This window comes from Phyllobates terribilis, unplaced genomic scaffold, assembly GCF_046119375.1.
Source record: "Phyllobates terribilis strain yellow unplaced genomic scaffold, ASM4611937v1 Scaffold_1__5_contigs__length_1240528914, whole genome shotgun sequence".
Classification (NCBI taxonomy): Eukaryota; Metazoa; Chordata; class Amphibia; order Anura; family Dendrobatidae; genus Phyllobates; species Phyllobates terribilis.
In genome coordinates, this window is record NW_027362761.1 from 965,226,309 (window position 1) to 965,239,512 (window position 13,204).

Genomic DNA, 13,204 nt, shown 5'->3' on the forward strand with positions numbered 1-13,204 from the left:
CACAGCTCTATCAAAGGAAAAATAAAAAAGTTATTGGTCTCTAAAAAAAAAAATTTCAGAATTGCTTTTCACTGCTAAAATAGAAATACAATATACAAAAAATCTACACAAGTTTGGTATTACTGTAATTGTACTTACCTGGAGAATTATGTTGCCACGTCAGGTTTACTGCACAATGAAGACCGTAAAATAAACCCACAAAAATCATGGCAGAATTGCAGTTTTTGCACAATTATTTTGTTTTCATGATTTCACCTCACTTAGCATTTTTTCCCCAATTTTTAATACAGGATATGTTAAAATGAATGTTGTCATTTAAAATTACAAATTATCCTGCAAAAAACAGGCCCTCATATGGCTCTATCAATGGAGTCCTTTTTTCCCTGAATTAAAAAAAAATAAAACTGGCTTCTGAATGAGGCCTTATGCAACTGATTTGAGCATTGTGTTTAAGTATTGAGATCAGATATATGCAAGTTTATTGAGAATATTTGAACTATTAGTTGCTGAACAAAGGAATTGTAGTTTGTATTATTCTGATGAAACTTAATTTGTCCTGTATGTGCATGGAAAAGAGAATTGTATCTAGGTTGTGAAAGACAACGGTGGTACATTTCTAGATGTATACACTAATTTTCTTTAATCATAAATCAGAAGTGTGCACTCAATGGAGCATTTTAATGGTTATTGCCTGTGCACTTTCCTTTATGGGTATTAATAATGAGTATATGCATTATGCATAGAATATCCTCATTTTACACAAAGCAAAAGCATAACAATGTCTCAAATTTTATGTTCAAATTCTATACACAATTTAATAAATAATGAAACAGAAAATAAACAATTTATGTCAGATAAATAATGTTTTCAGGATGTGCTTTTGAGTGCACAGAAATAGAGCTCATATTAATGTGGAGTCTGATATACGTTTTCAACTGGAGACTTATAAATAAACCAACATAGCCTAAGAAGTAGATGACCAGTCAGGTTTAAAAAAAAATCCACATATAAAAATAATAATCATAACTTATAACTTTTATATAGAGAAACCATACAGCAATATTACAAAACACTGCCCATAATAATTAAACATTTGGCATGAAATCCAAATTCCAGCTTGTTATCCAGCAATTCTCTCAGCAGAATGAAAGCCGGCCTCCTGTGTATGCTGAGGGACTTTTTGCAGAACTCCACAGTCATCCTATTATATAAGCACATCACTCCTCACTTGCCAGTAATGCCTAATACAGAAGTGTGAGTTCACCAAAGATTACCTGGTTTGAGGAAGACCAAAATTCGTGCCAATTCCAACTCTGGGGAGACAATGAACCACCTTTTTCACTGTAGACTGGTCCGGAAAGTTGAACATGACAGCCACTGTACATAGAAGACGGGAACACAAAAAGTCATGCTAGGTTTTACTTTTGTGATTCATAAAGGAGTCTCTTCTCATCATAAATTAAACCTCATCTTGAATGCAAATATACAGAAAGAAGAAACTATGTATAGACCAAGTAAAATAACTTTACTTTAACCATCATGAAAAAAAACAAAAGAATAAATATGAATATGTATATAAAAGGAAACCCACAGATTAGGCTATTGGAGAGTATATCTAGACAGAAATATATACAAATCTTACATAGACACCATATACATAATAGCAATAGTAAGTTACTGCTGCTTCATTAAGAAATAACACATATACAGTACAGACCAAAAGTTTGGACACACCTTCTCATTTAAAGAAATTTCTGTATTTTCATGACTATGACAATTGTACATTCACACTGAAGGCATCAAAACTATGAATTAACACATGTGGAATTATATACTTAACAAAAAAGTGTGAAACAACTGAAAATATGTCTTATATTCTAGGTTCTTCAAAGTAGCCACCTTTTGCTTTGATGACTGCTTTGCACACTCTTGGCATTCTCTTGATGAGCTTCAAGAGGTAGTCACCGGAAATGGTTTTCACTTCACAGGTGTGCCCTGTCAGGTTTAATAAGTGGGATTTCTTGCCTTATAAATGGGGTTGGGACCATCAGTTGTGTTGTGCAGAAGTCTGGTGGATACACAGATGATAGTCCTACTGAATAGACTGTTAGAATTTGTATTATGGCAAGAAAAAAGCAGCTAAGTAAAGAAAAACGAGTGGACATCATTACTTTAAGAAATGAAGGTCAGTCAGTCTGAAAAATTGGGAAACTTTGAAAGTGTCCCCAAGTGCAGTTGCAAAAACCATCAAGCGCTACAAAGAAATTGGCTCACATGAGGACCGCCCCAGGAAAGGAAAAGCAAGAGTCACCTCTGCTTCTGAGGATAAGTTTATCCGAGTCACCAGCCTCAGAAATCGCAGGTTAACAGCAGCTCAGATTAGAGACCAGGTCAATGCCACACAGAGTTCTAGCAGCAGACACATCTCTTCAACAACTGTTAAGAGGAGACTTTGTGCAGCAGGCCTTCATGGTAAAATAGCTGTTAGGAAACCACTGTTAAGGACAGGCAACAAGCAGAAGAGACTTGTTTGGGCTAAAGAACACAAGGAATGGACATTAGACCAGTGGAAATCTGTGCTTTGGTCTGATGAGTCCAAATTTGAGATCTTTGGTTCCAACCACCGTGTCTTTGTGCGACACAGAAAAGGTGAACGGATGGACTCTACATGCCTGGTTCCCACCGTGAAGCATGGAGGAGGAGGTGTGCGGGTGCTTTGCTGGTGACACTGTTGGGGATTTATTCAAAATTGAAAGCATACTGAACCAGCATGGCTACCACAGCATCTTGCAGCGGCATGCTATTCCATCCGGTTTGCGTTTAGTTGGACCATTTATTTTTCAACAGGACAATGACCCCAAACACACCTCCAGGCTGTGTAAGGGCTATTTGACCAAGAAGGAGAGTGATGGGGTGCTACGCCAGATGACCTGGCCTCCACAGTCACCAGACCTGAACCCAATCGAGATGGTTTGGGGTGAGCTGGACCACAGAGTGAAGGCAAAAGGGCCAACAAGTGCTAAGCATCTCTGGGAACTCCTTCAAAATTGTTGGAAGACCATTTCCGGTGACTACCTCTTGAAGCTCATCAAGAGAATGCCAAGAGTGTGCAAAGCAGTTATCAAAGCAAAAGGTGGCTACTTTGAAGAACCTAGAATATAAGACATATTTTCAGTTGTTTCACACTTTTTTGTTAAGTATATAATTCCACATGTGTTAATTCATAGTTTTGATGCCTTCAGTGTGAATGTACAATTTTCAAAGTCATGAAAATACAGAAAAATCTTTAAATGAGAAGGTGTGTCCAAACTTTTGGTCTGTACTGTATATATATTATATATACACATACACACACGTATATGTAATGTATATATACACACACACACAAATATTTTTTTTTCTGTAGATTGTAAGCCCGCAAGGGGCAGGGTCCTCTTCCCTCTGTACCTGTCGATCATTGTTTGTATGTTTACTCTAAGTGATATCTGTATTTGGTATGTAACCCCTTCTCATATACAGCACCATGGAATCAATGGCGCTATATAAATAAATAATGGTAATAAATATATATAAATAATAGACATACATGTATGTACAGGTGCATCTCACTAAAGTAGAATATCATCAAAATGTTAATTTATTTCAGTTCTTCAATACAAAAAGTGAAACTCATTATATAGAGTCATTACAAACAGAGTGATCTATTTCAAGTGTTCATTTCTGTTAGTGTTGATGATTATAGCTTACAGCCAATGAAAACACAAGTCATTATCTCAGTAAATTAACATAACAAAAAACACCTGCAAGTTTCAGTAGACTCCACAATCATGGGGAAGACTGCTGACTTGACAGATGTCCAGAAGGCAGTCATTGACACACTCCACAAGGTCCCAATTTACATTTGGAAATGAAGGTCCCAGAGTCTGGAGGAAGACAATCCAAGCTGCTTGAGGTCTAGTGTGAAGTTTCCACAATCGGTAATTGTTGGGGAGCCATGTCATCGGCTGGTGTAGGTCCACTGTGTTTTATCAAGACCAAAGTCAGTGCAGCCGTCTACCAGGAAATTTTAGAGCACTTCATGCTTCCCTCTGCCGACAAGCTTTTTGGAGATGGAAATTTCATTCTCCAGCAGGACTTGGCACCTGTCCACACTGCCAAAAGTACCAATACCAGGATTAAAAACAACAGTATCACTGTGCTTGATTGGCCATCAAACTCGCCTGACCTTGTTGTCAAGAGGAAGATGAGAGACCCCAGACCCAACAATGCAGACGAGCTGAAGGCTGCTATCAAAGCAACCTGGGCTTCCATAACACCTCAGCAGTGCCACAGGCTGATCATCTCCATGCCACGCCGCATTGATGCAGTCATTGATGCAAAAGGAGCCCTGACAAAGTACTGAGTGCATTTACTGAACATACATTTCAGTAGGCCAACATTTCTGATTTTAAAAACATTATTTAAGCTGGTGTTATAAAGTATTCTAATTTACTGAGATAATGACTTTTGTGTTTTCATTGGCTGTAAGCCATAAACATCAACATTAACAGAAATAAACATTTGAAATAGATCACTCTGTTTGTAATGACTCTATATAATATGAGTTTCACTTTTTGTATTGAAGAACTGAAATAAATTAACTTTTTGATGATATTCTAATTTATGCACCTGTATATCAATATTTATATACAGTATATCAAGCGGTAGTAGACCTAGTAATATTACTGTTTTAATGTAGGGTGATAAGTTGAGATATCTGGCACAAGTATTCAAATATGTCACTCACGGATATACCCTCTTAGTAATTAATGATCATAGTATAAGCTGGTCGCCATCATATTACATAAATGCACATATGTGTTTAACTACAAAAGGCAAAAACATCTTGTACAGGGAATAGTTACCTTTAAATGGATGTCCAGGGACCAACCACACTAGACGCGCGTTTCGCATTGAAAAGCTTAGTCCATTATGTTATTTCTTAATGAAACTGCAGGAATTTACTACTGCTATTATGTACATGGTGTCTATGTAAGCTATACATATTTAATCTTTTGTTTTTATTCAAGATTGTTAAAATAAAGTTGTTGTATTTTACTTGGCTTATACATAATGTTTCTTCTTTCGGTATATTTATATTATGCATGCTTTAAGGCCTAATCAGTAGGATCAGAGTTTTAAGTGTTACCTCATTTTGACTTCAGTTACAAAACAAAATTACCAAATGAGGTGAGCTACCCATCCTCTTAACAGATGACTCTGGGTCTGAAATTCCCTCAACAGTGGACAGCCTGGGAAGCATGCACCATAAAGCACTAGTTTTACTGCAGTCCATCCAACAGGCCAATTTGTCAGCCACAGAGCTATTGTCCAGATACACATTGCAACATACAGTAGCCTTGTGCACCATTTGAAGGTTTACTTGAGTTGAAGGGCTCCTTTATGGTCTTTGCAAGAGTTCTGTGAAGAAATCACATTTTTATAGGGAAGGTGTTGTCAGAAAATAATCTATTGTTTAAATCAGGTTTTTGTGCTACATGTATTTTATTTTTTCTTTTAGATCAAGAATTTTATTAAAATATAAATTTAGCAAATTTTCAATTTTCACACTGGCCACTGTGGCTTTTTATGCTTATACTTCCTGTTCTTTCTGGAGGAGTTTTCAACAGGCTCCTCATCAGAAAGAGCACTAAAAATATGGGTAACACGACTAGACACAGGATTCATCCCATCACAATAGGTGAGGTTACAGATGACCCAGCTCCTCGTCCCTTCACCATGACCTTTGCACACGCTCATTTTCGTCCTTTAACAATTACCTTTGCACACGCTCATGAGATGCTTCAACACAAAAGATAGCATCAAAGTCTTTTCATTGAAACTGGATTTCCCGAAACAGGAAGTTAAGAGTCTAAAGAAGCCCCAATGGCCGATGAGTAAATTGCAAGATTTACATTTTTTATTTGCAGCAAAGATCCGGATATGGAAGAATATATTGCCTATCATTTTAGAAAATACATTTTTACAAAAACCACACAATTGAAACAATGGGCTATTTTCTGATGAAATATTCCACCATAGTTACTTCTGTTGGACTTTTTCAAAAAATTTAAACTCTGGTAAATCTGGTAATCAGCTAAAACAGAAAGTTGCAAACTACCAGTTTATTGAAAGCCTGGATGATTCAGGAATGTGTAATTTAAGAGGTTAGGATTAGGACCTAGGGTTATACACAACTAGCTCCGTTTTTTTCCTATAGGGAGGAATGACAATTCTCTACAGTGTCAAATATGGCTTGGAAAGCAAGATTAGCCATGTCATTTAAAAAATAATAGTTCTGGCTATTATGATGTTGCCACTTTCACAATTTGTGAAAATGACCGATTCATAAACTTCAGCTCTGAACTTAAACTTTACTCTGTATACCATACCATAAGTATGAGCTTCAAATTAAACTCCAATTTAACAGCTATTTTTAAGACACTATACATCCCCAGTCATTCGGACAGTGGGATCCAATCATAACTTTATACAGACTCCGTCATAGGCTTTGTAATATGTAATTTATTTGGGGTCGTTCGCATATGTCACATAAGAATTTTGACCCTGGGGGAGTAATAAAATGTGGCAGTACTAATTGCAAATATAAGTATATAATATGTGACTGAAATCTTATATACATCATCTCATACGTGACTAAGTTCATTGCTAGTTGTATTCCCATAAGTACTATAGATGCGTCTGCATATAACATTGCATTTCCTTCTATCCAGATTTGTCCACATGGAATCCCTATTTAAAAAACGCTATTTATGGGACAAATTCTTCTTCCCACATTTCTGAATGCTAAATGTCCTTCCTCTGTTATAGCTTTGTTTGTATGCATTGTGAAGCAGATGTTTAGAAGGGTGGAACATATTCTATATACATGCGATCGGAAATGATAATTCAATTTTAGTACATAAATTCTGATTGTTTACAGAGACTAAAACTGTGTGATCAAATCTGCTACTTCATTAAATTAAATTATTGAACATGGCTAAATGTATGCAAAATGCTGTTCATGACAAAATAAACTAGTGTCTGCCTGTATAGTAACAACACATTTATTACCAGGATGTATACTGACCATTCTCTTTCTATTAACACAAAGGGTAATCAAGTTGAAGGACAAGATATAGAGATTTATATACACACTATATATACTGTACGTTATATTTTTTTTAAAAAAAGTTTAAAGGTTCTTTTCACGAAAGAAGAAGTCACGTTAATCCAATTATATATTTACCTCTGTTTGCCATGAATATTTCCAGGGCTGTATTTTGCAGAAGATAGCGTCGTGAAAACACAGCGCGAATCTCTGTGAAAAGCCATTTTCCATGAACTCCCTCTGTATAGCTGAGTATCTACAAAAAAATAAAAATAAAATCAGTGTTACACTTAAAGAGGAACCTTTTTTCCCCATAAATTAATTCAATGGTACACATGAAAATAAGAGGTTTTGTAATATATCTCATCAGAGAAGTCAGCTTCTTTCTCCTCCAGGACTAATTAAGTCTCAAATGAATCCAGATTTCTCCATTATGAAGATAGGAGAAAGCAGTTGGTGCTCATAAAAGTCTATGGACACTGTGTAGGAAGAGGGAGGGTGGAGATAGAGGCAGAGAGACATTCTGCTGCAAGTTCACCTTAAACGAGATCTACATTTTAAACTTGTTAAATAAAAAAAAAAGTTTTAATCTAAAGGTGATTTAACATAATATATTACTGACTACTAGTGAAACGATTTTTTTGTTTAACCCAAACAAGTCTTACCTGCATTGGGTTCTACATTTTCCAGATACAGGGTTCTAGATTCCCCAACACACCTTTTAAAATATTACAGTGTAACTCTTTTGCCACCTCTAGGGGGAGCTTCCAACATACTGCTTATGTATTGAACTTGACAATAAAACAGTATGCTGTGCATCCCTATAGTGGTAGCAGTCTGAAATTAAGTCTGTTATTATGAGCTCTGTATCTGTACCTCCAACCCCCTATAAAATTATATTATGACACTAATTAGCACAGAATGTTTGACTTAAAGGCTGTTTTCTGGGACCTATCATCTCTAGAACGCTCATCAATATGAAATCAGTGGGTGGGGACGGCTGGGTATTGGTACCGGATGTCCCCAGACATCGGATATCCGCTCCGGCAGTGGCCATGTATGGAGCAGAACACAGCAGCCGGTATATTGCTGAGTGACCACTGCCAAGTACTGCTCTTTATCTCCCATTCATTTGTCAGACCACCACTGATCTCATATTGTTGACCTATCCTGCTGATGTCATCAAGTGTTAGATCGCAGTCAAACGCATTAAAAAGTGAAGGACATCTATTAAGTCCATGTGCATCTGATTCACTAGTTGCTGACATTTCAAGAAGCTAGCCAACCAACAATGTAAATGCTGAATAATGGACATATACTTTAGTATTTTGACATTAATATCGTAAATTGACCTCATCCCAATGTCACAACATGTATAGAAGAAATACAGTGAAAATTCAGTTTTTAAATTTTCTATCAGTGTGATTGAGGCTATTTATGAGCATATCCAAACAAGCCTTGGTAAGCCTTTATGAGTGCCTGTGCTAGAACAACAGCAACAGAATCTCTACTCAAGAGAGGACAAACATTAACAGCTACGTGCACCTTCATAATAAGATTTTCTTGTTCTAAAGAATCAAAAATGAATCAACTACACATAGTTTTTTTTACTAAGCATATCATAGCTGTTATGTACACAGTACACAACCCTGTGCAGTCTGACCATGCCGTCACACTGCCTGTCCCCTAATTTTGCTTGTCTATTTGGCAGGTGCGGCATTAAAGCCATAAATGAATATTGATTGTGACGATGGGCATAGCCTTCAATACAAATATGTAAAAACATAAGACAGTACAAGGGGGCAGTAAATAGCAATATCACAACAAGACAAGTACACACAAAAAACAGCACACGCACTACAAGGTTTTATATTTATGTCAATAGTGACCGCCCATGGTCTACACAAATGAGAATTTCGTCCATTGTGCGGCTATTGACGTTCAGTTTGGTGGAAAGAACCAATCATCTGCTCCCTCAAAATAAATGTTGATCCTATCAAAACAGATTATCGTAAAGAGAGGGTTCGCTCCACCATCACCCTGGTCTGCAGCAGCACTTCAAAGACCCTTGAGTTCAATTAAAATTGGATTAGATGCAAGACTGTCTTATGTAGGACAGCACCTTAGAAAGTGGTCCGTGGTTACCATGACCGCCTATCCTACAACATGATCAGCTGTAATAAACACAGCGATGAAGTCATGCAAGGCTGAGTTATACTTCGAGGTTTCAGAGAAGCCCCATCATCACGTACAAGCAGTTCATTTCCATGGAAGCTCTAATAGCTGGACAAATTGCAGTGCAGAAAATATTATTCAATATGCAAGAAATACAGCAACACTTCCATGGGCAATAAATCAATTATATCTGGTAAAATGTACCATTCCCACACCTTGAGGCAATAGTTCAACTGTGGCCTTAGGTAGTTAAGGCACCCTGCCATCAAAGGGGGCACTTCCACGTCAAGAGAAGAACCATGGCACATGTCCTCTCTCCCTCTGCAACTGACAGGGTCAGAGAAAAGCCAGATTCACAATTAACACTTTCATTGCTATCATAACACTGTACCCACAAGCATGGCTCTGACACCTTGACTACCGATTCTGGTGCTATTGAGAATGTATGACAAACTCGTAAGAAGTAAATGTTATGTTTGTGCACCCCAAAAATATATATGTAGAAACCGCAGCCTTCATGTATTAACTGCAAAAACGAAAAAAAAATTAAGTAAAAAAGAAAATTGATTATATTATTAGCGGCCACATTATTTTGCATTTGTGGTCTGTATATATTGTTTCAATTTTTTTTATGTTTCTGCAGTACAATGTCATGATTACCTTCAAGGCATAATAAAACTATTTATCTCATTTGCCTTTGTAGGTTTGTCTAATTTTGTATAAACAAAAGAACCCAACAGAGGGTATGGGATAAAAAATATATTAACATTTTTCTTTCAAAGATCATGTATCACAAAACATATATTATATACTCAATACTAGACAATATAATAGGTAACAGAAAACAAAAAAGCTAATGACTCAACACTGATCCCACCTGGTACAGTGGGGAAAAAGACATCAGCTATGAGAGAAAATGAGAAAACAAATCCTGAAAATCACATTGTCCGATTTGGAAAGAAATTTTTTCAAATTTTGGTGGAAAATAAGTATTTGGTCAATTACAAAAGTTCATCTCAATACTTTGTTATATATCCTTTGTTGGCAATGACAGAGGTCAAACGTTTTCTGTAAGTCTTCACAAGGTTGGCACACACTGTTGCTGGTATGTTGGCCCATTCCTCCATGCAGATCTCCTCTATAGCAGTGATGATTTGGGGCTGTCACTGGGCAACACGGACTTTCAACTCCCTCCAAAGGTTTTCTATAGGGTTTAGATCTGGAGACTGGCTAGGCCACTCCAGGACCTTGAAATGCTTCTGATGTTACTGATGGTAGCCTGTTTAACGTTGGTCCCAGCACTCTGCACATCATTCAGTAGGTCCCCCGTGTGGTTCTGGGATTTTTGCTCACCATTCTTGAGATCCCGGGTCATTGCCGCGGCAACGCGTCACACTGCTAGGAGCACCGACACATGACAGCCAGACAGCGCATGAACGGTGCGCGCTCGCAGTTAATATGGTGGAGAGTACAGTATGTATATAGATTCATAGGGGGCATAATAATCATATACCACAGACATATCAGGGGTTTTCACCTAGGATAGGCAATAACCAGTACGCAATACTGGGGCATAGATCACATAGCAGGTATAAATCACATAACCCTATCGATAATACATGATAATATCATGCCTTTAACCCTTTGTAAACAGGTGCTTATTACCAATACTAGGGTATGAATGTATTCCATAATTGTAATTAAGCACTCAAACTATATTGACCAACGGACAATATACTCCTAATAATTAATAACCATAAAAAATAAAGTGCTATACCAGATATTAGGTTGATTATTAATGGACCAACCATCAATATATAAGATGTTTAAGTGCTCCAACAGATATTGATTATGTCGTACACGTGACACATACATTAACTGTTTAGAGTCAAGTACTAACCTTTATCTAACCAGGGTGCTATTATTTTTCCTAAACATTAAACGACCGTACCGACCAACATAATATAAAGTGCTAAAGTGCTACATCACGTGTCAATGACACTTTATATTATGTTGGTTGGTACGGTCATTTAATGTTTAGGAGAAATAATAGCTCATTTCTATCAAAGTCAGGCCTGAAGTTGTTGGATCCAGGCATGCAGACAGGGATTCCACAAACCTCCATGGCAGAAAGCGATCTCTTTGCATTAATCCAATGCTGCTGTGTACTCTACCAAATTGTTACCAAACAGTAACCACTATAATGGTATTACCGTTGAGTAACCGCTCAGTAAAATAAGCAGCAGAGTTAGATTAACACAGAGTGAGACCTCGCTCCTTCTGTGCGAGGGCAGCTCCGAAGGGTCGAGGGATCCTGCTCTGCATGCCAGGGCCCAACAACCTGGAAGATCAGACCTGACTTTGGTAGAAAGTCACACTCTTCCGGAAGCATTAACAGCAGGACTTATGACACTAACTTATGTTTAATAAAATATTCAGTCTTGGACTACCCTCTATTATATTAGGTAAAAAGTGCAGCGCCTGATTGGTGATTGCTACTCTTTAAATAACACAACACACACGCGGCATAAAGATAAATGAGTTAATATACAGTGCTTGAGATAGAGCATCAAATAATGGAATGGAACTGAAACAAAGAAATGTACATTTATTAACTGTGCGAGATTAAAGTCAATACAGTGAACGATGTATAGAGCTGGAACGTTATTAGGAATGTAACGGGGACTGGTAGGTAGTTTGCAACATCTGATGTCTTCTCTCCCGATTACCGGAGGAGATAACGCTCCAGCAAATGATGTATCAGCTCATTTTATCTTATCACTGTGGGGCTGGGTGACAATGAAGTTCATATTTCACTAGATCCCATTGAAGACTGGGAAAATTACTTGACCTCTTGACCTGAAATTTCACATGAGGACAGAAATGCTTCTTCTGCAAGGCAATGCAATTTTTCAGGTGTCAACCTTTAGTCTGGCTTTAAAAATTAATTTCATTTATATTAACCAATGATATTGATATTTTCTTAGAACGCCATTTGATACATGAAGCAGAGAATGGCAGAATTGATGTAGCCCTAGATGGGTAAAACTATTTCTATGAAAGCTTATGTGGCAAGACAGATTTACAGCAAGCAAAATTCCTATTTCATTGCGTAATATTTGTGCTGGATGAAGGCACCTAGAAACTCAAGTCAGTAAATATTTTAGACTGTCTTAACTTGCTGTGTTGTCTCAAATCTTGATAAACTAAGATATTAATGGATACAAAAAATGCAGTAAGACCATGGAAACCCACAAATGGAAGCTGTTACAATAGAGCCTAAAGAGGGGAATATTATAGTGGGATTTTAACACCCGTGAGTGCTCTATAAGATTATAACATTATTGTACTATATTAGCAAAGAATCACTTTAGATCCTAATTAGGTTACTAATTGCACTGTTGTATGTCATGGCTGATATAAGTGTATATTTACTCATTAGTGAACTAATGCAAATGCTCACTTCATATCCTTACTAGGTTATACTAGTTTGCACTGTTAGGTTATATATATTTGGCTGGTATAAGTGTATATTTTGTGTCCACATATTTAAATGGCACTTATTTTTATGATATTTTTTATTTTAATTTATTTAACTAATAAAGATTAATTGTGGTTTAATAAACTCTGGGTGTTTGGGCTTTCCTTCATGCCTGTAGTTATGCTTTAGTGGGACACATGTGGCTACCATGTTTTGTACAGAACACTAAATGAGAATTCTTAATTAATATTCCACTTCAAAATATGTTCTTCAGAGCTAGAGCTCAAAAACTATGATGGAAGAACAACAAATATAAGGGTGCCAGACAAGGCGGAGAAGAATTCATGGCATGGCAGTTGGCAGCCCCCAACTGCACGCTGTGCTCTCCAAGTGGTTCC

At 37.1% G+C, this 13,204-nt stretch overlaps 1 protein-coding gene across 3 annotated transcripts in view; it reads right to left on the reverse strand.

The window, feature by feature from the left end:
• Nucleotides 1-13,204, reverse strand: part of LRBA (LPS responsive beige-like anchor protein) — a 646,348-nt gene that overhangs the window by 204,757 nt on the left and 428,387 nt on the right. For all 3 annotated transcript variants that reach the window (XM_073642521.1, XM_073642520.1, XM_073642519.1), the window contains exons 40-41: nucleotides 7,289-7,406; nucleotides 1,275-1,377 (exon numbers count right to left, since the gene is read on the reverse strand). In XM_073642521.1, coding sequence (XP_073498622.1) covers nucleotides 1,275-1,377; nucleotides 7,289-7,406 — 221 coding nt within the window. The remainder of the gene's footprint in view (nucleotides 1-1,274; nucleotides 1,378-7,288; nucleotides 7,407-13,204) is intronic.